At 49.7% G+C, this 24,467-nt stretch overlaps 1 protein-coding gene across 1 annotated transcript; it reads left to right on the forward strand.

Moving 5' to 3' along the window:
* Positions 1-651: 651 nt before the first annotated feature.
* On the forward strand, positions 652-8,803 carry MED10 (mediator complex subunit 10). Its single transcript, XM_060009685.1, has 4 exons — positions 652-835; positions 1,980-2,063; positions 5,796-5,898; positions 8,098-8,803. Exons 1-4 carry the CDS (start codon positions 714-716, stop codon positions 8,194-8,196), a joined length of 408 nt encoding a protein of 135 aa, XP_059865668.1. The 5' UTR covers positions 652-713; the 3' UTR covers positions 8,197-8,803.
* Positions 8,804-24,467: the final 15,664 nt, after the last annotated feature.

The raw sequence follows: 24,467 nt of genomic DNA on the forward strand, positions 1-24,467 counted from the left end.
GGGGCAGGATATCAGGTGTCTTTTCCCCTTTCTTCATTACATTTTTTTCTTTATTGTTGCAATTATTTACCATAAGTACCTGTAATTTGAATACTCGGGGGAAAAAAGTCATTTTCATCATGGGTCAAGCTACTCTTTCCAAGTACTGCCCGCTGTGCTTCAGCCTTACCGGCGTTATCTCCTCTAACTAACCTCATGTAGCTGTCGGGTCTCATTATCCTGATTTTATGGAAGGGCTCAGAGGCTCGGGAACTTGCCTAGGGCCAATGAAGGCAGAGCCGGATCCCACAGGTCCCCATTGCGGGCTCTTTGTGGCCCTCAGAGCACGCGTGCGAGTCCTGAGGACCAACACCTGGCGTGGCCCGCTCACCTGGGCCGCTTAGGGCTACTAGGGCCAGGCTGAGCTGACGTCCGCCTCGCCCCACGCTCAAACCCCGCCTCCGATCCAGGCCCCGCCCCAGACACCGCCTCAGGGTCCACACCACGCCCCGGTGGCGCGCCGCCCCGCGCCGCCCCGCGCCGCCCCGCGCCGCCCCGCGCCGCCCCGCGCCGCCCCGCGCCGCCCCGCGCCGCCCCGCGCCGCCCCGCCCCACCATCCAGGCCCCCCCTCCCGCTCCCCGCCCCCCAGAGGAAACGGAAGTGGTGGCGTGCCCCGGCGGAAGCCAGAGTCGCCGGGGCAGGAGCGAGCCCGCGGCGGTGCTGACGGTTGGGCGATGGCCGAGAAGTTCGACCACCTGGAGGAGCACCTGGAGAAGTTTGTGGAGAACATCCGGCAGCTCGGCATCATCGTCAGCGACTTCCAGCCCAGCAGCCAGGCCGGCCTCAACCAGAAGCTGTGAGTGGCGGCCGAGTCCGCCGGCGTGTCCCCGGCGCCAGCGGGATGGCGTCTGTCTGCCTGGAAGCCGGGATGGGGAGCCTGGAGCCAGCTGAGAGCCGCCTCCTCTCCCCGCCTTGCTCGGGGCCGGGCCCTCCCGGGCCCTCCCGGTCCAGGCTGTGCGCAGGCGGGCTGGCCGCTGCCGCCTGTTGCAGGCCCGCCTCCTTCCCGCTTTGCCGCGCTGGGACCTTGTCTTGGGGCCGCGTTTGGACACGTTATCAGTCTCTGTTTCTGGGGCTATCAGGGGGAGGCGTGCTTCTGAATCTGAGTCTTGCCCTACGCACGTAGGACTCTCTCCCCTTCGGCCGGGGGTTCCGCCCCTGCCCCCCGAAGGGAGGCGGGCTTCACGTGGCAGTGCGGTGAAATGGGCCCCGGGAAGGCGAGGGCTCAGAAACCGCTTGATGCCTAGGCCCGAAGGGAGGATCGGATGATGGTGGGCGGTGGTGGGTTGCGACGGGCCACAGAACGTTTATGAAGTGATTTTTGGGGCAGCAGCCTTGTGCTGGCCGCGGTGCCCGGCCCTAGAGTGAACAAAAGGCAGATACAAATCGGATGCTCCGGAGAAGGGCTCACAGCTGTACGGAGGGCACAAACACCAACCTGTTTGCAAGCCCGCCTTGCGTACCCGGTGCTGCGGGACCAGCCGGCTGATCTAGGAAGGCTCCCGCGGGGAGCTGAAGTTAGACTAGGCAGCCGCGGCTTGCTTTCCCTCAGGCTTTGAGGATGGATGCTTGAACTGGAGTCGCCCACCCCGGGCGTTGTCTGACACCGCACACAAAATCCCCGCCACCTCAGGGTGAATGTTTTTGAGAGAAGGCTCGTATTTTTCATCAGATTCTCAAAGGCTCCTGCCCTTATTCCTATTGGTTCTTGCCCCCCAGTATTGGCAATTCCTTGTTTAAAAAGACGATCAGGAGATAGGTGAGCATATGATAGAACGCCAAAGCTTTACGGAATTCTGTAGCTAACCAAAGAGCTGAGAGCCACATGTAACCTGTGCTTGTGCAAGGAACACGCGTGTGGATCCCTGGTCGGCCAGATGTGGGTGGTGCTCAGTGCCGTTGTCCCAATTAACGTAACGTCCCATTTTTGCTTTTTCCCTCAGGAATTTTATTGTTACTGGCTTACAGGATATCGATAAATGCAGACAGCAACTTCATGATATTACTGTCCCTTTAGAAGTTTTTGAGTAAGTAGTGTTCTTGATATTCTAATTATTGTTTAGTTTTGCTGTAATCATTTCCTCAACTACCAGTATATAAGTGTCTGCTATGTGGCAGGCATGGTCTGGGTGCTTCGTATATGTTAGGGAAGAAAACAGACAAAAATCCCCGCCGTCATGGAGCTTATGTTCTCATGGGATTAAACCATTAAAAAAAAAAAAATCTCAGGGACTTACCTGGTGGCACAGTGGCTGAGAATCCACCTGCCAAGGCAGGGGACATGGGTTCGAGCCCTGGTCCGGGAAGATACCACATGCCGCGGAGCAACCTAAGCCTGTGTGCCACAACTACTGAGCCTGCGCTGTAGAGCCCGTGAGCTACAACTACTGAGCCTGCGCTCTAGAGCCCGTGCGCCACAACTACTGAGCCTGTGCTCTAGAGCCCACATGCCACAACTACTGAGCCAACATGCCTAGAGCCCATGCTCCGCAACAAGAGAAGCCACCGCAATGAGAACCCCGAGCACCGCAACGAAGAGTAACCCCCGCTCGCCGCAACTAGAGAAAGCCCGCGCGCAGCAACGAAGACCCAATGCAGCCAAAAATAAATAAATTAATTAAAAAACAACAACTCAGTATTGTATTGTTTAAAAAGAGTTACATGTGAATAAAGGCTTTTTAAATATGTGAAGAACATCCTAGGCTCTTAAAATCTTGCTTATATAAAAGGACAACCACATGAATTCCTTTTTTTTCTTGAGAATGAAAAAGTCTTATGCAGCTATGTTATAAATTAAAAAAAATTAAAGCCAGAAACAACCTGAGAAGTACGAATTTGGTCTGGTATCCCCCAGACTGCCCTGGCAGTGCTGGTTCTAGGAGATGATAATATCTGCTCTATTGAAAAAAAAAGTTCTTAGGCCAGGTATGTTGATAAGTCTTTTTACCGTTTTCTGTGAGAGAGTTGCCTGCACCTGGGCACAGTCCTGGCCTAGAGATGCCTCTAGGAAATAAACTCTTTAGGTTTTATCCATCCAGGTTTTATCACACTGATTTCACAGGTGAAAGAACCAGTAAGTAACTGTAGTGGCTGTTTAGCTAGTCAGTGTCAGAGCTGAGACTAAAATTCTGGACTTTTTAAAAAAAATTTTATTGAAGTATAGTTGATTTACAGTGTTGTGTTAATTTCTGCTGTACGGCAAAGTGATTCGGCTATACATATATATATTCTTTTCCATTATGGTTTATCACAGGATATTGAATATAGTTCCCTGTGCTACACAGTAGGACCTTGTTGGTCCATCCTATATTAGCGTCTGCTAACCCCAAACTCTCACTCCATCCCTCTCCCACCCCCCTTCCCCTTGGCAACCAAAATCTGTTCTCTATGTCTGTGAGTCTGTTTCTGTTTCATTGATATGTTCATTTGTGTCATGTTTTAGATTCCACATATAAGTGATAGCTTGTGATATTCGTCTTTCTGACTTCACTTAGTATGACAATCTGTAGGTCCATCCATGTTGCTGCAAATGACATTATTTCATTCTTTTTTATGGCTGAGTAATATTCCATTGTATGTATATACACACACCACATCTTCTTTATCCATTCATCTGTGGATGGACACTTAGGTTGTTTCCATGTCTTGGCTATTGTAAATAGTGTTGCTGTGAACATAGGGGTGCGTGTATCTTTTTGAATTATAGTTTTGTCTGTGTATATGCCCAGGAGTTTGGATGATTGCTGGATCATATGACAGCTCTAATTTTAGTTTCAAATCCTGGACTTGTGTTGACCAGGGCCAATTCTCTGGGCCAAGCAGCCTCCCTCCCGGAGCTGGCTTGGAACAGCAAGAGTATTCTGGGGCTTTTTGCAGTAAAACTGCAAATGTAAATCACTAGAGTTCCTTGAACAGTAAAAGGAAAAGTTACCTTTTTACATCCCCAAAGGTCAGAGATGAAAGTCCCAGTTACAGCACAGCTCGGCAGCTGGCCACCAAGTCAGGACACATAGGCTGCAGTTTTCCCAGCCTCAGCTCTGTCCTCACCTGCTGGCCAAGGTGTCACATGTTCCCAGGTGGGAGCGAAGGTCTGTCTTGTGCGTGTGTTGCAGCTCTAGACTCCTGCTCGTGAAGTGTGGCAAGGTGGAGGCTGATTTCCTTTCCTTAAGTGTCGTCATTAGAGCCATTCTGGTCACGAGTGTGTGGGATGAGTATATTGACAGATGCCGAGGAACTACTCCTGGCTTCTGAAGTGGAGCAAATGAGAGGAAGACAGATGGGGAAGACCGCTGAAGAGGCGGGGGCAGTGAGGCCTCGGCCAGCACAGCCGGAGCCGGTGGGTGCAGGGACAGCGGAGACCCACGTGGGGACTTGGGATGGGGTGGCCTCTCAGCGCCCAGCAAGCAGCAGATCTGAGCTGTCGGTCAGATCTGGCTTACATCTGTCTACATCAGTCTGTGCCGACGTAGAAGGGTCTCCAGGCCTGTTCTCAGGCACGCCGACTGCGTCTGGAGCAGAGACACCAACGTAAACCTCGGCCCTTCTGCTGGGTGCTTGGGGTTGGCGAGTTGGCAGAAGTGGGAGTCAACCCTCGAGTCTTCAAAGAAGAGCCCGATCCAAATGACATCACTGTCGAAAGGGGTTGTTTATTTAGGACATTTGGGCCCGTTGAGGTTTTCCCCGCCCCCCAGAAATGGATGGATTTTGCTTAGGATTTAACCAGAATGTTGCTTTTTTCATTCCATCGTTTCAAATACATCACAATAAAATGGGATTTCTAGAACTTTTGATTTATTAGTATTTCTCTATCTGTCATAATTAAAAGCCAGTTTTTATGCCATTAACAGCAACCTAACGGTGTCTTTAATCTGAAGTGATAATTTTTTTTAACTGAAGCATAAAAATGCATAAATCAGACTTAGTGTAGTGGTGGTGGTTTTTGTTTCTTTGTAATGAGTAATTCAGTTTAGCTGGATGATGTGAAGGTCTTCAAGGTGCAGAACTAGGCAGGTGGCCTTCCGCAGGTAAAATGTGTATATTCATCTAGGCAGTACACTTAATGAAATCTTTGGGATGAGGAAGACATTTTGGGGACACGTGTTGAAAATTTCACAGAACAGTTTTATGCTGTTAAGAAATAATTGGAGAGAATCTGTCTCTGTTAAGTTTAAGTTACTTAGGTATTTTTAGGAAAGTAGTGTATCATTCCCCCCTCTCTCCAGTTGGTAAACTAATCTCAGGACAGGCAAAGCCAGCACTCTCGTGCTCGCTGCTCTCCCCTCACCGATCCTGCAGCCCCGAGGCGGCTCTACAGAGGACGGGGTGGGCCTGCTGGGTTGCATCTCGGTGGGCTCCCTGTATTGCTCAGCCCTGAAGCTCTGGCCCACGCTTAGTTCTCTCTTGTCAAGAGCTGCCTGACCTTACAGGTTGTTGTGAGGATAAAAAGGTGTGGTTGGCCATGAAACCTTTCGAAAAACACAAGTGCTAAACATGTGAACTGGTGTGACTGTGAAGCTTGCTTGGTTTATAAGTGATCGTTAACTTGATTTCATGAGTCATTCATATTATTAGAAGTAATACGAGTGCAAGTCATCTATACTTGTATAACCGAAGGAATCCTAATTCACCTGGTTCCTGGACACAGCTTCTAAACAGGGCCATGTGAGGTTACAGATCGCTACCTTTGTTTTTTCCCCATAAGAAAACTGTGAGAGGAGGTATCAGCCATGAATGTTAATTGACATGTTTCATGTTTCCAGATACATAGATCAAGGTCGAAATCCCCAACTCTATACCAAAGAGTGCCTGGAGAGGGCTCTGGCTAAAAATGAACAAGTTAAAGGCAAGATTGACACAATGAAGGTAAGGTTCTTGTCAACAGAAGATAATGTCAGAACATCAAGGAATGCTCACAGAGCAAATCTGGCTCATAGACTTTGTGAAACTTCAGCTACTTGACAACATTACACAGCTGAGATTTCTGAAATGCGTAATAGGTAATAAAATTAAATAGCAAGCCGTGTGGTAGCATAATAAACGTAGCGACGTGGCTAGCCTCCCTTTTACAGAAGTCTGGGTTAATTTTTGTGGTGTTAGTTGTTGGCTAACGTGCTTGTTTCTGTTTTTACGATTTTAGTATCTCCAGGTTGCCCTTTGTTGCTTTCTGAGTCCTTCTGTTCGGCCTTTTTCTGTAACTGTGGGTCTTTGGTTTAGAGGATTGCTGAATCCTCCTTGACTTCTCTTTCTCTGGTGGTCGTCTCCAGCTTCAGACTCCAGACCCCTTTGTACCGTATACCCTATTCTCCACAGAGACCCTGCTCTTTGTATTTCTTGGTTTTGATGGGATCGAGAAAACTGCATCTTGAACATGGTATATGGAGTGTTCTCTTACCTACGTTGACTCTCGTGTGGCCGGGGGCGGGGTGTGTGTGTGTGTGGGGGGGGGGTTTCCTTTAGGTGGGCGGTGCCACCCCTTCCTGTTGGCCTCAGACAGCGAGCCCTCCTGCCTCTCCCCCTGCCCCCAACAGCGCTGGCCTCATTTGCGTTTCTGGAATTCACCAGCCCGTCTCCTTGTCTCCTTCCTGTCCATTCCCCTGCCGTCTCCTCTGCTGGGACTCCTGCACGTCCTCTGCCCACTGCCTGTCCTCCCTGGTCGGCGTGTCGCCCCCTCCGAGAGGCCTTGCGGACCAGCCTTGGCTGATCAGGATCGGCCCTTCTGTCTCTGTCCTGTGTCCCCTGCTGCAGCCTAAGCTCCAGCATGCAAGGGGCACGAGTGTTGTGTTCCCTCTGCTGCCCAGGGGCACAGATGCCTGCTCGGTGTCTGATGTTCATGGGGACGGCCACGCGGAGGGCGCGCTGGCGAGGCGAGGGGCCGGCACAGAGGTGGTGGCGGGACTGCCGTGACAGGCCCGTCTCCCGCTGCCTGGACTGCAGGGATCTGTGCTGATCCCAGGTGGCCTGCCCTGGAGGTGGCTTTGCTTTGAGGGTTAGTGTGGTGCCCCCGGCCTCATTTCTGCTTTGCCAGCTTGGGGTTGAGTTGCTCTTGAACGGAGCATCACCTCTGGGGCACGATAGCGCTTTGGTGGAGAGCCAGCTGGGGTCCTTTGGGCCAGTCTGCGGGCGAGCCGGATCGTCCAGCTCAGGGGACGACAGGCAGAAAGAGCCCCGCCCTTCCCCTTAAGAACTGGGCCGCGGCCGCAGGGCGATGTGCTCCCGGCTGCCCGCGCTCCTGTTCGCCTCCCTGCCTCTGCGCCTGGAGATGGCCTGTCGGCGGTGACACTAGCGACCGTGCTATTTGTTCAGTTTGCACCCCTTTCTGTTGCCTCTTGGTGTCATTTCCTCTCATGAGATTGTGAATGTCTCACAGTGCAGTTTGTATGCCTGGTGGGTTGAGTGATTAAAGTTGCATGAGTTCTGTCTTAAATGCTTTCTGTAGGGTTCGCATGTAGCCTCCTTTAAGGATGTGTTCCTGACCTACGTAAGGACCATCTCTGTTTATATGCACGGTGCTGCCTTTCTGTACAGCTTATAAGAAAGGGTTTTGAGATGCTGGCAGATATTTAGCTGCTTTTAAGATTGGATTAAAACAAACGTTATGCTGATACGAAGGCTCAAGGAGCGTGGTATTTGGAGAAGACAGGTTTCTAGGTGCTCTGAAAGCTTTGATCGAGAGCTGTTTGCACACAATGGGTTTGATGTGGTTTGAATGAATAATTGCTTAATTACGTGAAGACTCCTGTTACACTTGCTCTAATCATTTCCACCTGAGTGGCTGGCTCCGTGCGAGAGGGCTCCTTGTCATTTGAGGCAGGAGGGAAGAAGTAGTCTTTGAATGAACATTCCTCTTTCAGGTAGTTCTCCATGTACCTGATGTACCTGCAGCATAGTTGCAAGCAGTTTCCTGCTGCGGTTTGGCAGGTGTGGCATCCAGGGAGATGAGCAGACAGTGCACGGAAAGCCCAGTTTCTCTTTTGAGTTTGAGGCTCTGGTGGGGCATCGTCTTTAACTTGGGTGATGGATCACATGCAAAAATATCTTGACCGTGTATATTTTTCTTCTTAGAAATTTAAAAGCCTGTTGATTCAAGAACTCTCTAAAGTATTTCCTGAGGACATGGCCAAGTACCGGAGCGTCCGGGGGGAAGACCATCCTCCTTCCTAACTCCCTCCTCCGTCTGTCTGAAGGTCCTCCCAGCCCTGCACGAGTGGCCGTGACCTTTAGGCAGCCTTGACTGAGCGGCAGCGATGCTGTTTCCTGGGCCCATCCTCCCGCCACCTTGTCCTCGTCCTGGCCTCTGGGGACGGCAGGGCCTGGAGGGCGTGCGGGGCTGTGCCGCCAGCTGCCCCCTCTCCCTGACCGTGCGGGGCTGTGCCGCCAGCTGCCCCCTCTCCCTGACGTGCTCTGTTTGGTCCTCTAGCTCTCAGGGGACTGGTGATCACACAACTTTGAGTGCGATGTGTATGATTCTCCGTGGCCAAATAGTCTTGGAAATATTAAATATGATAGGTAAAGTAAAAGTTTAAAAAAATTCTACCTAGTAGTTTTCTTTTAATATACTCTTTCTGTTCGTTTTCTTTCTTTCTTTCTTTTATGGTGTCAAAGAAAGCTAAACAAAAAAACAGAAGGAAAACTTGGTTTAATATAAGTACTTTAAATTCGTTTTGTATTTTATATTTTTAAGTATAGTGCATAAAGAATGTGTTCAATGGAACTGTGTTTCCATAGATTTCAGTTCGTCTAATATAATAAAGTCTTTAAGTACTTATAAGACTTGTTCCATGTAATCATTTCTGTAACGTTTTCATAGTATAGTATCTTGTATCTCGTAAACAATTGTCACTTCCCTAAAGTGTGAGGGATATTGGTGAAGTTTGTTCTGCAGGCATTTAGGCAGGAAAAGCCAAAGTGAAATGCAGGATTCTGATTTCCCCGCGGCCTCTTTCACAGAGGACATTGCGGGTGTATTGACACAGTTCAGGAATGCACCCCCAGCCCGTCCCGGGGCCCTGTGTGTCTGCCTGAGGGGGCTGCCAGATGGTGGGGACGGCTGTGCCTTCGGGGTCTGCAGGGCTGGGCGGGCCTTGGGAGGTTGCGTGGCTGGTGAACTTGGGCAGTGCTGTCGCCGCACCTGCGGGCTGACTTTGAGCTGCAGGCCCCAGTGTGGTGTTTCTCGAGGGTCACTGCAGACCACGGCATCAGAGTGACCTGGACTCGTTCATCGGAAAGGTGGGTCCAATTCAGACCTGTTGGGTAGAGGCTTTGGGCTGGGGCCCGGGAACCCGTGTTGTTGGTTTCCTGGCCCCAGTGATTCTGGACCCCTTAGAGCCAAGATCCACAGTTAGGGACTTGAGTCTCATCGGTATGTGACAGTGGGCATGGTGTGGGCTCCGCTGACTGGCCTGTGTCCGGTGAGGCCGCGGGTGTGGCCGAGTGAAGTGAGGGTCAGAGCCCAGCTCGCAGCGTTCTCTGCTGACCCCTTCCCAGGGACGGGGGCTCGTGTGTGCCCTTGCTTCCCAAGGGAGTCTTATATTTGCTAGGAGTTGGGGGCCAGGCCCCTTAGGAAGTTGCTACCTTGTCAGTAGTTCCGCTCTCTCCAAAACACCACCAGAAAAGGATTCCCATCCCGGGCGCGGTTTCCTCTAGATGAGGACTGCCCCAGCCAGTAGATCCTGGACCCGGAGTTTCCTCTCCTGCGTTGGCTTTCCCGCTTCTGACCGCCCTGTTAGCAGCTGCATGTGGGTGGTAGCGGGCCGGGCTCAAAGCCCTTCCTAACCCCTGTGCCCATGGGACAACTCAGTTGGTCCTCCCCCCAGTCCCCGGAGCTGCAAGAACTGTTACCGTATGACAGAGCCAGAAGTCACAGCTGATGTGCAGGGAACAGCATGTTACATGCAGCCCGACTGTTCAGGGTGTGTTCTGACCCACTCCATCTCGTTGACTCAGTAGGAGACATCCTTTGCAGTTCCAGCAGTGACCCGATTACTCCAGACCATTCCTTGTCCTCTGTCTTAAAACATCGTGCATGACCCAGACGTGGGCCTTCTCCCCAGCCTTCTCGGAGGGTGTATTTCCATTCCCTCTGCCTGGGTGCCTGGTGGGTCCACAGGTGTCTGAATTCCCCTCTGGTTTCTGAAACTCGCAGGATGTAGCTGGCAAAGGGCAGCTGTTGTGCACATCCGGGCCTTGAGAATCAGGCAGTTTCCAGCTACTTCTCAGCCTTGAGAAGAATGGCTGCCGTCAATGAGTGGAGGTGCTGAACAAGTAGCCAGTGACGATACAAAGCCCCCCAGCCTGGGGGCCCGCTGAGCCAGGCCCCGCAGGGGCAGGGATTGCCGGAGCCAGTCACTCTGGAATGTCCCTCCGTCTTTTCATACAAGTTAGGGTGTGTTGGGCGGAAGCCTTGGGACTCGTCAACAGCCCTTCAGCGCATTTGACGTTGCCTCTGCAGTGGAGCCCCCAAAAGATGCTGGGACGTCACGGTACGTTCCCCTAAGTTCATGGGTTGGTCTTCGTTTTGCACCGGACCTGGCATTAGTATTCATTGCAAGTGCCAACCACTTTCAAGTCCTCTTAGGTGACTGAGCACTCCCTGCTCAGAACGGACATTGTGTGACTCACGTGAAAGGCCTGCAGGCAGCCTTCTTGCAGACTCACGGTGAAGGTGGCGTGTTGAGCGTAACTGCCCACAGCCTTTAGGTTTCACTGGAAGGTCCAAGGCCGCATCCTAGACTCAGACTGTGCACACTTGACCTCACTGCCCCTTCCCTTGGCCCTTTGACCCCTCCTCTCAAGGGCCTCATTTCAGTTAAAAAGCAATGATTGTTGGAGTCATCCTGGTGCAATAGCAACCATTTTGATGGGCTGCTTCTCTTTACGTCACCCCTGCTCATCCATGACGCCTAGTTAGTTGCAAATTCCTCCTTCGATTTTGAAGTCACCCCTGCCTGCACTTCCCCCAAACACTGATCAACCAACCAACCAACCTGAAAGCCCAGTGATTTTCAACGCACAGCTACATCACTATGGCACCAAGAGGTGGGTCCTGGGGCCTGAGCTTTAAAAGTCACTGTTCTTGTTACCGCTGCCCCTGCGGTTAAGAAAATGAAAAAGCAAATATTAAGCCCTGCCTTTATGCAGAAGTAGGATGCCCTTCATCTTTTTGGGTATACGATCATGTGTTCATTACGGAAAACTCCGAAAAATATAGCTAAGAGAGGCACACATACTGCCGTCCTTATTGTTAATATTGTGCCTTTTATCCATCCAGACATTTTTCTACAAACACAAGACACACAAATGAATAGCTAGATGTGAAATTATTCCTGTACACATGAGTTAGTAACGTGCTTCTTTTTTTTTCCAAAGAGTGTACCACGAGCATCTAGGCCAGTCAGTGAACTTCCTACATAATAATTTTTAACACTTAGTGTTCCATTAATGTGTAATGTTGTCACTTATGTAGCAGATATGGGTTAAGCACGCTACACACGTTGCTACACAACGTGCTACACACGTTGCCTCAGTCGCCATAGGAAGTCTGTGGGGTAGTTTACAGATGAGAAAGCTGAGGCACAGAGAGGTTGGGTGGCCTGCTCAGGCCACACAGCTAACAAGGGTGGAGCGGGGCTTACACCTGATTTCTGGAAGTCTGAAATCAAGGTGTAGGCAGGGCCATGCTCTCTCCAAGGGCTCCAGGGCAGGATCCTTCCTGCCTCTTCCAGCTTCTGGAGGTTCCAGCTGTGCCTGGGCTGAAGGCAGCTTCACCCTGGTCTCTGCGTCAGTCATCATGTGGCTGTCTTCTCTGTGTCTCTTGTAATGACATTTATCATTGGACTTAAGGCCGCCTGGAAAATCCAGGTTGGTCTCGTCTCATGATTCTTAACTACATCTGCAAGGACTCTTTTTCCAAATAACGTCGAATTTGCAGAGTCTGAGAAACAGATCTTTGGAATCCACCGTTTTGCACCCACTACTCTGCCCTATTAGGCAGGTCTGGCCATTGAGGCCCTGGCCTTGTTGACTCAGGGACTGCCATGTCCATTCTTCCCGATCTGCCCGGGGCCCAGCTGCCACCTCCTGTAAACGTCTGGTTCCTTCTTCCCAGTGGAGGCCAGTCATGAATTGAGAGTCGAAGATCCAGGGCTGGCGAAAACACTAAAATCATGTGCGTCCACGTAGAGACAGAAGCAACATTTGTCTTCTTCCTTGTCATAAGCTCCTTTTCTGCTTTTTGAAAGGAAAAAGTTAAATTTTATAAAAAAGGAAAAAGTAGCCAAGCCTTTTGGCTTGGCAATAAGGAAGGAATATCGTGGGTGACGGTGGAAGTTACAAACCCGAGAAAGGAGGATGCCTTGCAGATGGCCTTGACACACACAGGCACACACAGCTGGGAGTGCCTTGTGTGCATGACAAAGGTGTGGGAGCTGCAGAGGTGAGGGGTCTGAGGGAGAGGTTCTTGAAGGGCATCCACGGTCTCTCTGGCTGCGTCGGCACTGGAAGATGCTCACATAGTGCCCCAAGAGAGGAAGGGTGACAGGTGACCCCTGAAGGGACCAAATCTGCACTTCCTCATCCGACAGGGGGCTTCTTACCCCGGTTTGGCGGCTCCTGAGCTGTGAGTGCGGGTTCTCCCTATAGCTCATCTCACGTAAGCTCTGGCTAGTCATCCACAGGAACACTTTAAAAAATCAACCATTTTAAAAGAATTGTTTTTTTGGGTAAGTGTGCTGTGAACACCAAGAAAGTCCATGCACACGTCCATTTAATTTTGAAACAAGTTGGCCTTGCAGGAGGAGGCCGGTTGGGATTCAAGGGCCGCCCCTAGCTGCAGTGTTTATTTCACACAAGACCCCGTGCTTTACGCCTGTGTCTACACCTGCTGATCGGGTCCTTCCCGATGGGTGACTGAGGGGAACGCTGCTCTGTGAGCTGTTCAGGTCATCACAACACAGGGAGAAGGCGGCCGTCGGCAAGCCAGAAAGAGAGTTTCGACCAGAACAAGCGGCACACAGGCACCCTGATCTTGGCCGTCCAGCCTCCAGAGCCGTGAGGAATAAAGTCTGTTGTTCAAGCCGCTCCTTCTGCGGTGCCTGGTCACGCCTGCCGGGAACAGACTAAGACGTGGTTCCTCTTGACAGCGCTCAGGGCTGTTCAGGCACTCAGTCAATCAGTTGTGATCGGTCAGTAAAGGGTCACTCACTTTTATTATTTCTCTCTTAATTTTGCTGAGTCTGATTGCTCATCCTGGCTCCCAGAGCAAATGTCAAATTTTTTTGCCACCAAACACTCGGCCTAAGCAGGATGCTTAGTGCTGGTTGGGGTGGGAGGGTGGCGATGATGAGAGGCTGGTGATATTAAGACATCACCCTGCTTAGACGGGCTTCAAGCAGCCCGTGCCTGGGTCATTTGTTACTCTCTTTTAAATTGTTCCTGCCAAGACACAAAATCCAAGACAAGAGGGAGACAGACTGGCCCGGCCTTGACGTGGGCGCAGACCGTGGGGCTCACAAGAGCAGTCTTCCCATCCTTTTTGATGGTGGAGACATTAGGATAATGAGGCAGAAGTGGGGACAGCCTTGCTCGGCAGCAGAGCAAGCACAAGCTGAGGAGACAAGGGATGCGCTGGTGGAATATTTATTCCTGGCCTTATTTATAGCATCGTCTGGTTCAGAATCAGAAATCGGCAAAGCCGCAGATTGGTGGGTCTGCCCTTGCTCACAGCTGGGGCTCTGAGGGTGCTCAGGCTTTCTGCACACGCCTCTTTGTTTTCTCTAGCATCCTGGCCCCTGTTCTGCTCTGGACTTTATCAGTTTTCTGTCTGCTCCTGCGATCGGCTCCTTGGGCTTCTGTGACCGAGTTACATTCTGCAAGACCTTTTGCTGCCCAACGATTAAGGGACTCGTGTGCGAGACAAGCAAGATTGTTAGAATCTCTTCCAGGGGAACTTTTCCACTTTTTCATTTTTGTTGTGGAATGGTAGTCCCAACTGGGCTGGGATTTTTCACAATGATCCAGAAGCATTGATTTTTTTCCCACTATCTTTGACATGTCAAAGGCTTTTAGGGGTGAGAAATAACATAATATCAACACTGCTTTAAAATTTAAAAACAATTTTATATACCTATCTCACTTAATTTAAATATACATCAAAACTAATAATGCATATGTATGTAATTTTATTACATTCATCTTATTATAACTTTATTTTATTACAATCTTTATTGGCCTTTATCTACTGTTTCATGTAGGTTGGCTGCAAATTAGGGATGTTTCAAATAACAGTGAGTTAAAAAAGATAGGTGTTATTTTTTTCTCCTGTGACAAGCAATTCCAAGTTTTCTGCCCAGAATAGCTGTAGCTGTTTACAAGCATCAACCAGGACCCACACTGATCTGCCTCTTTCCTCTGCCATTTTTAGCACGTGACTTTGTCTTCACATCACAAGGTGGCTGCTGAAACTCTGGGTATCGTGCCTGCATTCCAGGCAGAGTAAACATAGAAGAGGAAGGACAAAGCGTGATGGGCCGAAGGATTTCTCCTGTGGCGGCTTTGCCATTTTATTCTAGAAGGGCTGTATCCCTCAGGGACTTCTGCCCACACCTCACTGGCTGGAATAGTGTCTCATGGCTGTCCCTAACAGCAAAGGTGGCAGGTGATCTGCATCTTAGCTTACACAGCCTTTAGAGCAGAGGCAGGCAAGTAGGGAGGTAACTGGAACTGGGAGTCAGATAACCTACAGGACCCGCTCTGACACTTTCAGAGCAAAGGGCGACCTGGATCCCCATATACTGGGTGCTAATGTTGATCCTTTCCTGCAGAAGCTTACTTTTTGGGGGTAACTTAAGGCTACAACTTTAAATTTCGTATAAGTAAATTTGGATCCCAGACGCAGCGCTGTGAGTGTTTTTAAGCTGTGTTCATTTGGCGAGCACGTGGGGACTTTCACATTAAGAGCCCCAAGGTGTAAGGTATCAAGCAGCATTACATCACACCGTCTAGACAGAGTTTGGAACAAGAAGGATCAGGGCTCGAACTTCCATGGGGTCCCTCTGGGCACTGGGGGGGACAATATCCATGATAAATTTTCAAGAGCAGAGTTGGAGTCCATGGCTCATCTCTCCTTGCGTCCCGGAGCTGCAGGTGAGCGGCCTGGCACATGCCTTGCCCCAGGCCCGTGCCACGGCCTCCCCCTGCTGGTTTCGCCTTCGCCCTGCCTGTGTAGTGCCAAACCAGTGGTCCAGATGCTGCTGCAGCCAAGAGGTTTGAGATGGCTAGAAAGGCAGGAAGGCTGTCCACCCTGGTCCTCTGAGGTGGGGTGACTCCTGAGTCCGGAGCTGCAAGAACCTGTGAAGCACAGTGGTTCTAAAATGCTTCCTGCAGCGTGTGGGTAGCCAGGTGAGGGGAGCCAGAGGACTGGGGAGCCAGGAGCACATCGGTCCTTGTCTTCCTGTGCTGGTTGCAATACCAGCATCAACTTCTTTAGAGCATCACGCCCAGTTTATTCTCAGCTTCTCTTCTTTTCTGCTTCATCTGTGACCATCTCTCCCTCCTTTCCAAGTCCTCCTGCCTTTTCCCTTCTCAAGGCTGCGGGAGTGATGGGTGCACAGACAGTTCCAGGGTCCTCAGCCCTCTTGCCTCCCCTCGTTCTATTTCTTCCAGCCCCTTCCTCCCACTTTTCCTTTTGAAAATGCCCTGAGCTCTGTCCTGTTTCCTCTGGTCGCCCTCCCACAAAGGGACAGAGTCTGAGATGTGCTCAGGATGAAGAGGAGATGGGTCCTCTTCCTGCCTCGCCCACTTTCACACACTCTCCCGGTGCCACCCACCCCCACTGCCCCATTCACCCTGCGGGGAGCCTGATCTGTCCCTGGCCGTGTGTTAGGGAACAATGCACACATTTTAAGGCAGCCTATTTTTGCGTGGTGTTTATTAATTCTCCAGCATGCACAGGCTGGAGCATCAGTGTCCCAAAGAGATGTTAACACAGTTGCCCACTGATTTAATCAAAAGAAGCAGCTGGGGCCCAGGGTGAGGTTGAGTTATGGAATTAAGGCATAAAGGAAAACACAGGATGGGTCTTTTCTGTAAACTGTTGTCTGACCCTTTTACTAGCCCTCGGATGTGTCTCATCCCCCTGTGAAATGAACCGAGTCGCAGGAGCGAACAGAGGACGTTTTCGCTGCTATTATCAATAACCATTTATTCACTGTTTAGTGTGCAACCAGAAATCTTACTCAGTACAGAGCCCGGCAAACTTCCCCCTTATATAACAGGGCTTAAACAGTATCGATTTAGTCCTGGTTTCACTGCATCTCTTGTTAAGCTTCAGTACTCTTTTGTTTATACAAATGTTATCTTATACAGCAAGCAAAAGCAGACAGTACACTTAACACTGCTGTTTCACATGCTTGTTTTCCCCGGTGAAAAATGCAAACAGGACAGCACATTCCAGACACCAGACCCCTTCTTATTAACTGCATGTGTCTTTCTGGGCAAGCCAGAAATTCTCTAAGCATACACTCAGGGTTATACCTATAAAAATACCAATAGGATCATATTATACACACTGTACAGCATTTCACTTTTTTCACTTAAAATATCCCTGCAGATCCTCCCTTCTCAGCCCATGTAGGGCTAAGTCCGGCCAGCTGGCAGCGCCCCATGGCAGAGATGCTGTAAGGCGCTCACTCCATCTCCCTCTGCAGAGTCTGTCCTGCTTTGCTGTTGCAAACGATGCTCCAGGATACTCTGTTGTTCATTTCATCAACCACCAACGGAGGGTGTCCTGTGAGATGACTTTCTTAAAATGGAATTATGTGTATTTATATTTGGTGATTATTGTCAAATTGCTACCCAAAGACGGGCCCCCACCAGCGCTCCCAGCATAGACCATGGATGACCTGTGACTGAGTCCCGTATGGCTGAGGTCTCAGCCCCCAGCCCCTCTGCAGAGGCAGACCACTAAAGCTAAGAGTTTCTTGGGCCTCCTTCCTTCCAGACATCTTGTAGCATGCCAAGCCCATAGGCTCGCTCACTCTCTCTTAATTCTCCTGAACAGTCGCGAACATTTCCCCAAACTGGGACAAAGTCTCCAGAGCCGTGGAGGTGCCTGGGGAGGTGCAGACCTGGGAGCTTCAGCTGTGGAGAGCCACAGAAACAGCCCACCCTCCACTTATCACCCACCAGAATGGCAAGGCCTGATGGACGGTGGGCTGGAGAGCCGGCCGAGCCCCCTGGGCTAGGTGCAGCTTGGAGGACGTGTTGATAGCTGGTGAAGGACGGCTCTGCGTGTTCCCCTGGACTCCATGTGTGCACTTGGCTGGCTCTTGCCCAGTTCCTGTGAAGACAGGGGTCAATACCTCCCTTCCTGTGACTTCAAAGCATTTCACTGCATCCATGGTGAGAAATAAAGTTTACATCCCATGCCAGGACCATATATCCAAAGTTTCACAAAATAATACCCACTTTTGCCATGCGTGTGAACTCTGATCGCTCCCATCCTGTCCCTTCTTTTCCCGGGGCTGATGGTGAGCCACTGCATTGGTTTCACAGCCACCAAGGAGAGGGGCTGCCACCTGCTGTTGGAATGGATTCTCTGCTCCTGGGGCTCTCTTGTGATCAAAGGGGCAGTGTGGATTTACGCTACCAAAGTGTGAAAAAAGGCCAGATTGTCTTCCACAGCTCCATTATTATTCCTCTATCCTCACTCATGTCTACTCCATCCATTATTTTAGAGCTGCCTGTTGGCCTTCCCCCAGCCGGCTGGCCACGGTGGACCCCCAGTGTGGGTCTGAAGTGCAGAAGGCCCTGTGGACCCACAGTGATGCTCTTGGGCCTCTGGCTCCTTCCCCACCTGTGTAATATCTGCAGGGGGTGGGCTGTGGGTTAAAGAGACACCCACACAGATAAGAAGAGATTTCAATCCATTGAGGAGCTTTCTTCCCAGAGAGGGGGAGCGTACGGGGGGAGGGAAAGAAGGAAACTAGCATTCGATGAGGATGCTTGTTGGGGCCCACTTACTTGTCCCAGCAGCCCTGAGCAGGGGTGTTGCCATCCCCACTTAGCCATTCAGAAGCGGGTGCAGGAAGGATGAATCCCCAGGACAGCAGAACTGGCTTTGAGTCCAGGAAGTCTTGCTCCAGGTCAGAGAACTTGACTTCCTCTGTCTTCCCTGCAAACACGCTGTTCTGAAGCAGATGAAAGGGGCTATGGCAGCTCAGATGCCAGGTTGTCCTCTGTAGCTGCTGGTGTGGTTTTGCCATCTGGTATGTAAGTTTGATTAGGTCCTGTTTGTTTATTTTTTGCTTTTATTTCTTTTGCTTTAGGAGACTGATTTAAGAAAATCAGTCTTTTGTATGATTTATGTTAAAGAATGTTTTGCCTGTGCTCTCTTCTAGGAGTTTTGTGGTGTCATGTCTTACATTTAGGTCTTTAAACCATTTTGAATTTATTTTGTATGTGGTGTGAAGGAATATTCTAATAACATTGTTTTACGTGTAGCTGTCCAGCTTTCCCAACACCATTTGTTGAAGAGACTGTCTTTTCTCCATTGTGTATTCTTGCCCCCTTTGTTGCAGATTAATTGACCCTAAGTACATGGGTTTATTTCTGGGCTCTCTATTCTGTTCTATTGATCTGTGTGTATGTTTTTTTGTGTGTGTGCCAATACCACACTGTTTTGATTACCGTAGCTTTGTAGTGTAGTCTGAAGTCTGGAAGCGTTGTACCTCCAGGTTTGTTCTTTCTTCTCAGGATTTCTTTGACAATTCTGGGTCTTTTGTGGTTCCATATAAATTTTAGGATTAGTTTTTTTCTAGTTCTGTGAAAAAATGTCATAGGTCTTTTGATAAGGGTTGTATTGAATCTGTAGATTTCTTTGGGTAGTATGGCCATTTTAACAATATTAATTCTTCCAATCCAAGAGCATGGGATATCTTTCCATTTCTTTGAATCATATTCAATTTCCTTTATCAATGTTTTATAGTTTTCAGTGTATAGGTCTTTAATCCCCTTGGGGAGGTTTATTCCTAGGTTTTTTTTTTGTGTGTGATGAGATTTTAAATGGGAGTTTTAAAAAAACTTTCTCTCTGACTTTTCATTATAAGTGTATAGAAATGCAGCAAATTCCTATATATTAATCTTGTATCCTGCTACCTTGCTGAAATGATTTATTAGTTCTAATAGTTTTTGTGTGGAGACTTTAGGGCTCTCTATGTAGCGTGTTATGTCATCTGTAAATAGTGACAGTTTTACCTCTTCCCTTCCAATTTGGATACCTTTCATTTCTATTTCTTGTCTAACTGCTGTGGCTAGGACTTCCAATACTATGTTAGATAGAAGTGGTGAGAGTGCGCATCCTTGTCTTGTTCCTGATTTTAGCAGGGAGACTTTCAGCTTTTCACCATTGAGTGTTATGTTGGCTGTGGGTTTGTCATAAATGGTTTTTTATTATGCTGAGATATGTTCCCTCTATACCCACCTTGTTAAAAGTTTTTTTCTTTATTTTTGAAAAAATCCATTTCAAAGCTTTGGAGTTATGAAGCCCAAGAGTAATTGGTACCCAGAGCTGGAAGGGACTTGGGGCCATTAGGACCCACCATGAATGCTTACTGAGATCCTTCTCAGCATCACAATAGCAGAGGCAGCACTGAGTGTCCCTATGACCTCTCCATAAACACCTGAGGAATAGAGAACGTGGTCCTTCCTCAGACCACCCCTTCCTTCCCCCTCTGGACACTGGATTTTCAGAGTTGTTTTTTTTTTATACAGTTAAGAAATTGTGTTTACCTGCACCTTTCTTCTGTTAGCTTTATTTTTGCTCTGTAAGGAACAGGCATCCACATGTTTATTGATAGTACCAATATAACATATTTTCAAGTCTTCTCAGTTACTTTTCATTTGAATAAACTCCTGTGTATCTAGCTACCTATTTATCACCTCTGTCTATTTATCCATCCATCCATCTACGCATTCACTCACTTACCCGTCCATCCATCTGTCCATTTATCTATCTGTATCTAACTCTAGCAGACACACCCTATGATGACCCTCAATGACTCACTCTCTTGTATAATCTTCTCCCCTTGAGTGTAGGTAGAACCTGTGACTTCTAACCAACAAGGTATGACAAAGGAGTGGGCATGGCCCTCCCATGACCACATTATGTTACATAAGACTCCATCTTAACAACCTGGAGTGAAAGAGATTCTCCCTCCCACTGGCCTTGAAGATGCACACAGCCATGTTGTGACCTGCCTCCAGAATGGTATGAACACCACGTGTTCAGAGGAGAGAGACCTGATTTATGATCTTTGTTTACTTCAGTAATCAGAGTGTCAGACACTGGGCTGTACAAACTGTAGCAAGTCTTCACAAGCTCATGTGGCAGGCAAGGAGCTGTGAATTTCTTTCCTTCATGGGTGGGATTGGGGCCCCTCTGCATACAGGAAGTATGTTTACATCACAATAGCTGTGGTGTTGATAAAGCAGGGGACTGGAGGCGATTCCAGGAGACCTCCCTGCCCTTCCTCTGCTCTGCTGTCTGGTGCGGGAGCCTGGTCACTGCACATTGCATTGCTCCAGCTTGCTTGCTGGTGGATTGAGCTATTGTTGCTGTAGTGGGTTGAATGATGGCCCCCAAGATGTCCCCGCCCCAGTCGTCAGACATTGGAATGCTACCTTATACGGCAAAATGGATTTGCAGATGAGGTCAGGTTAAAAATCTTGAGGTGGGGACGCCATGCTGAATGCATCCAATGTATTAACAAGGGTCCTTGTCAAGGAAAGACGGAGGTGGGAGATCAGAAGTGGAAGTTGGAAATGTGACAATGGAGGTAATGTTGGAGTGATGCAAGGGAGGAGTAACGAAAGAGGAAATGCAAGCAGTTCCAGAAGCAGAAAAGGTGAAGAAAGGGATTCTCCCCTGGAGCCTCCAGAAGGAACCAGCCCTGTGACACCTTGACTTTAGCCCAGTGAGACTGATTTCAGAATTCTGGCCTCCAGCACTGGAAGAGAATAAATCTGTGTTGCTGTAAGCCACTAAGTGTGTGGTGATTTCTTACGGCAGCCAAAGGAAACTAATAGAGCTGCTTTTTCTGCAAGAGGATTACCTCTCCTGCCTATGGCCGGTGCTTCACTGTGGGGAAGGGGCTCTTCCATTGATGTCAAGCTTGGCCATGTGACTTGCTTCAGCCAATGAAGTGTGAGCAGAGGGGATGCAGGGCTTGGTCATGTGACTTTCTCTGGCCAATGAGGTGTGAGCAGTGGGGACATGGTGCCCTTCTGCGACCCAGCAGAGCCTCACATGGTGGTCATTGGCCGGCTCTTGCTTCCCTTCTCTGCCATGAGAACGGAGCATCTGCTCTTCACTGCAGACCTGGGAAAGATGGGCAGATGGAGCAAAGCTGCCCCCAGCGCACCGCTACCTGCGTGAGTGGGGACAGTCCTTCCTTGTCAGACGCTGAGATGGTTTGGGACTGCATGCAGCCTAGCTCCTGGCTGGGGTTGGCCTGTGGGTGGCATTGCAGGGAGGTTGCAGCTGCCAGGGACCCTCTCTTCTGCTTCTCGGCTCCAGGAGGTGTCTCTGGCAGCCGCTGGTGTTGGCGGTGGTTCCATCTCCTGCCAGGCAGCCCCTCCTGAGGACCCAGCTCCCATCAGAAGGCCTGGCTTCTGGGCTCTGCTAAGACCCACCTCTTCCTGATACCTTTGCAGCCCTAGCAGCTCTTCCTGCCCTAGCTCATCCTTGGATTGCCTCATGGTTTGGTTTTCCGTCTCTTCTAACATCTTTGTAACCAGTTTTCCATATTGAAGGTTCTCTATTGAACTGCCTGGAATGGCCCCTGTTTTCCCGGCTGGATACAGCAGGAGTACCAGGTGAACGAATTAAAAAGAAAAAAGAAAGACTGGCAGCTATTAGCAAAGGAAACCGAATACAACGTGTAGGTGTGTTTTGGTGGTGGGAGGCGAATATAAGACATGCATGGATTCTTCAACTAACAAAATGTAAATGCTTCATCCTTAAAAATGGTTGCTGAAATCCCTAATTTCTTCCTTACACAAATACATGCATGCACACGCACAAACATGTACACACATATATCTGAGGAGCCTTTATCTGTACTTCCTTGGGAACCATTGTGAGGAAGCTTTAATCTAGAGAGTCCTATTGATGCATGGAAAAAGAAAAAAACTGCACGTTTGCAAAAATGACTGCAATTATTTTCCTCCCTGTCTGCAATGTGACTTTGAAGCTCTTCCATCAAGAGGTGCAGTTCCTGTCTCCACTCCTTGAATCTAGGCTGACCTCATAACTTGCCATGACCAAGAGAATGTGGCAGAGATGATGCTGTATCAGCTTCAAGAGCAGGCCTCAAGGGGCCATATGTGCCCCTTGAGAGAACGCTACCCTGCCACCCTTGTGAACAAGTCAGAACTGTTGTGCTTGGGGATAGGAGACCTCTTGGAGTAGCGTGAGACATCCAGCTGAGGCCACCCTGCACCAGCCAGCCCCCAGGCAACTCAGCAGCTGAGGACAGATCTATGAGTGAGCCCCAGCCTAGACCAGGTACACTGCCCCGCTGAGTCCAACCCAGATATCACTGAGGAAGATTTGGCTGCTAGAATCTTTTTTTTTTTTTTTAATTTTATTGGAGTATAGTTGATTTACAATCTTGTGTTAGTTTCTTAAGCCCAGTTACCAGTGGGTTCTTGGGACCCAGGTTTGCATTCTCAGCAAAGCCTTGAAGGCAAAGTGAGGAAAGCACCTGGAGTTCTGTCTGACCCATTAGTAGGTACTTAATGCACATTAATTCCCTCCTGGGAAGTAAACAGAGGTTTAGTTGAGAACGGAATGAATGAGGTATCATTATTAAACAATTAACTCACCTCTCAGCGATTGTCCTAAATTGCTCCTGATTCAATGCAGGTGGAACACCAGCTGTTTTCCTCCTCTCCCAACAAAAGCTCTTTGGCAGGAAGACTAAGGCAGCCCTTCATCCTGCTTCTGTTCTGGGGTCTATTCTGCCCTCACCTTGCGTCTCCATAGTCCCTGCTTTGCCTCCGTCTCTCACCTTGGAGCATATGCCACCCCAGTCCTGGCGGGCTCTTGTTCTCCTAGGTGTGACTTAACTCAGGACCAATATACAAATTGCAAAAACTCTCCAGTCTCTAACTTTGAATTTTGGAATCTGAGGCTCTTTGGCAGTCATGTTTCTAGAGCTCTCACTACTTGCTGAGGGTACTGGCTTCTGTACAAAGCCTCTTAGTCTTTGGAGGGAAAGCTCTCAATCCCGATGCCTTAGCCTCTATTCAGGATGATGCCAGGGAAGCCCCTCTTTTCTCTCCCATATCAGGAACCAAATGGAATAATATAAACCTGGAGAGGAGGAGACCTGCATCGGAGGTGTGATAGGCAGAATTGAGGCCCTTTACAGCGGTCCACATCCGAATCCCCGAACCTAGGCATATGTCAGCTTAGTAATGAGGGGAATCAAGGTAGCAGGTGGCATTATGTCTGCTAATCAGGTGACCTTAACATAGGGAGATTATCCTGGATTATTTGGGTGGGCCCAGCATCACCACAAGGGCCCTTAAAAGTGGAAGAGGGAGGCAGAAGAAGAGAGTAAGGGGAGCTATGAACACAGAAGAGAGTGCAAAGAGATGCACTGTCGCTGGCTTTGAAGATGGAAGAAAAGCCACAAGCCAAGCAGTGCGGGCAGCCCGCAGAAGCTGGCAAAGGCAAGGAAGTAGATTCTCCCCTCGAGCCTCCAGAAAGGGTTGCAGCCCTGATGACACCTTGATTTTAGCCCAGTGAGACCTTTTTTGGACTTCTCCAGAACCTGAAGATACATTTGTGTTGTTTTAAGCCACTAAGATGGTGGTAAATTGTTACAGCAGCAACAGGAAGCTAATACCTGAGGCTGCCTGAGTCTCCCCACCCCGAGGTCATTCACATCCCATCAGCCAGGGGCACCTCAGATATCACCCTAGTGATACCCTTGAGCTCACGTGCAGCAGTGGTGTCCATCTGGACACAGGGGACCTTTCTCTTGGAAACATCCCAGCTCTGATTAAACCCATCCATCTGCCCCGAGTGTCTAACCATTGCAGGAGAAAATGACACCACCGGCTGGGACTGACGCTGTCGAGTTAGATTCACGCCTCCGACCTTGGACGGGCCTCAGTGCAGCCTGAAATCTGGCAGTTTTGCTGCTTCCCTCTCTGAGGGCCACATCATGGGGCGCCCAGCAGGCAGGCGCCTCTCCCTGCGGTTCTTAAACCTGGTGAAGTGTTGGCGTCACGCGTGAGAACGGCCACCATGTTGCTGCTCGGGCCCCGGCCTCCGACCGCTCTGCCTGTTTGGTGCAGAGTGGGGCGCAGACATCACCGTTTTACTCCATTTCGCAGAAGCGTGAGCGTGTATCACTCTCCCGTGCTGG

This window comes from Delphinus delphis, chromosome 3 (assembly GCF_949987515.2).
Source record: "Delphinus delphis chromosome 3, mDelDel1.2, whole genome shotgun sequence".
NCBI lineage: Eukaryota > Metazoa > Chordata > Mammalia > Artiodactyla > Delphinidae > Delphinus > Delphinus delphis.

Excerpts from the sequence above, each read along its gene's own strand:
- MED10 (XM_060009685.1), top strand. The coding sequence starts at position 714 with ATGGCCGAGAAGTTCGACCACCTGGAGGAGCACCTGGAGAAGTTTGTG. Across the intron at positions 836-1,979 it reads GCCGGCCTCAACCAGAAGCT|GAATTTTATTGTTACTGGCT; the intron begins GTGAGTGGCGGC and ends TTTTTCCCTCAG. Across the intron at positions 5,899-8,097 it reads GCAAGATTGACACAATGAAG|AAATTTAAAAGCCTGTTGAT; the intron begins GTAAGGTTCTTG and ends TTTTCTTCTTAG.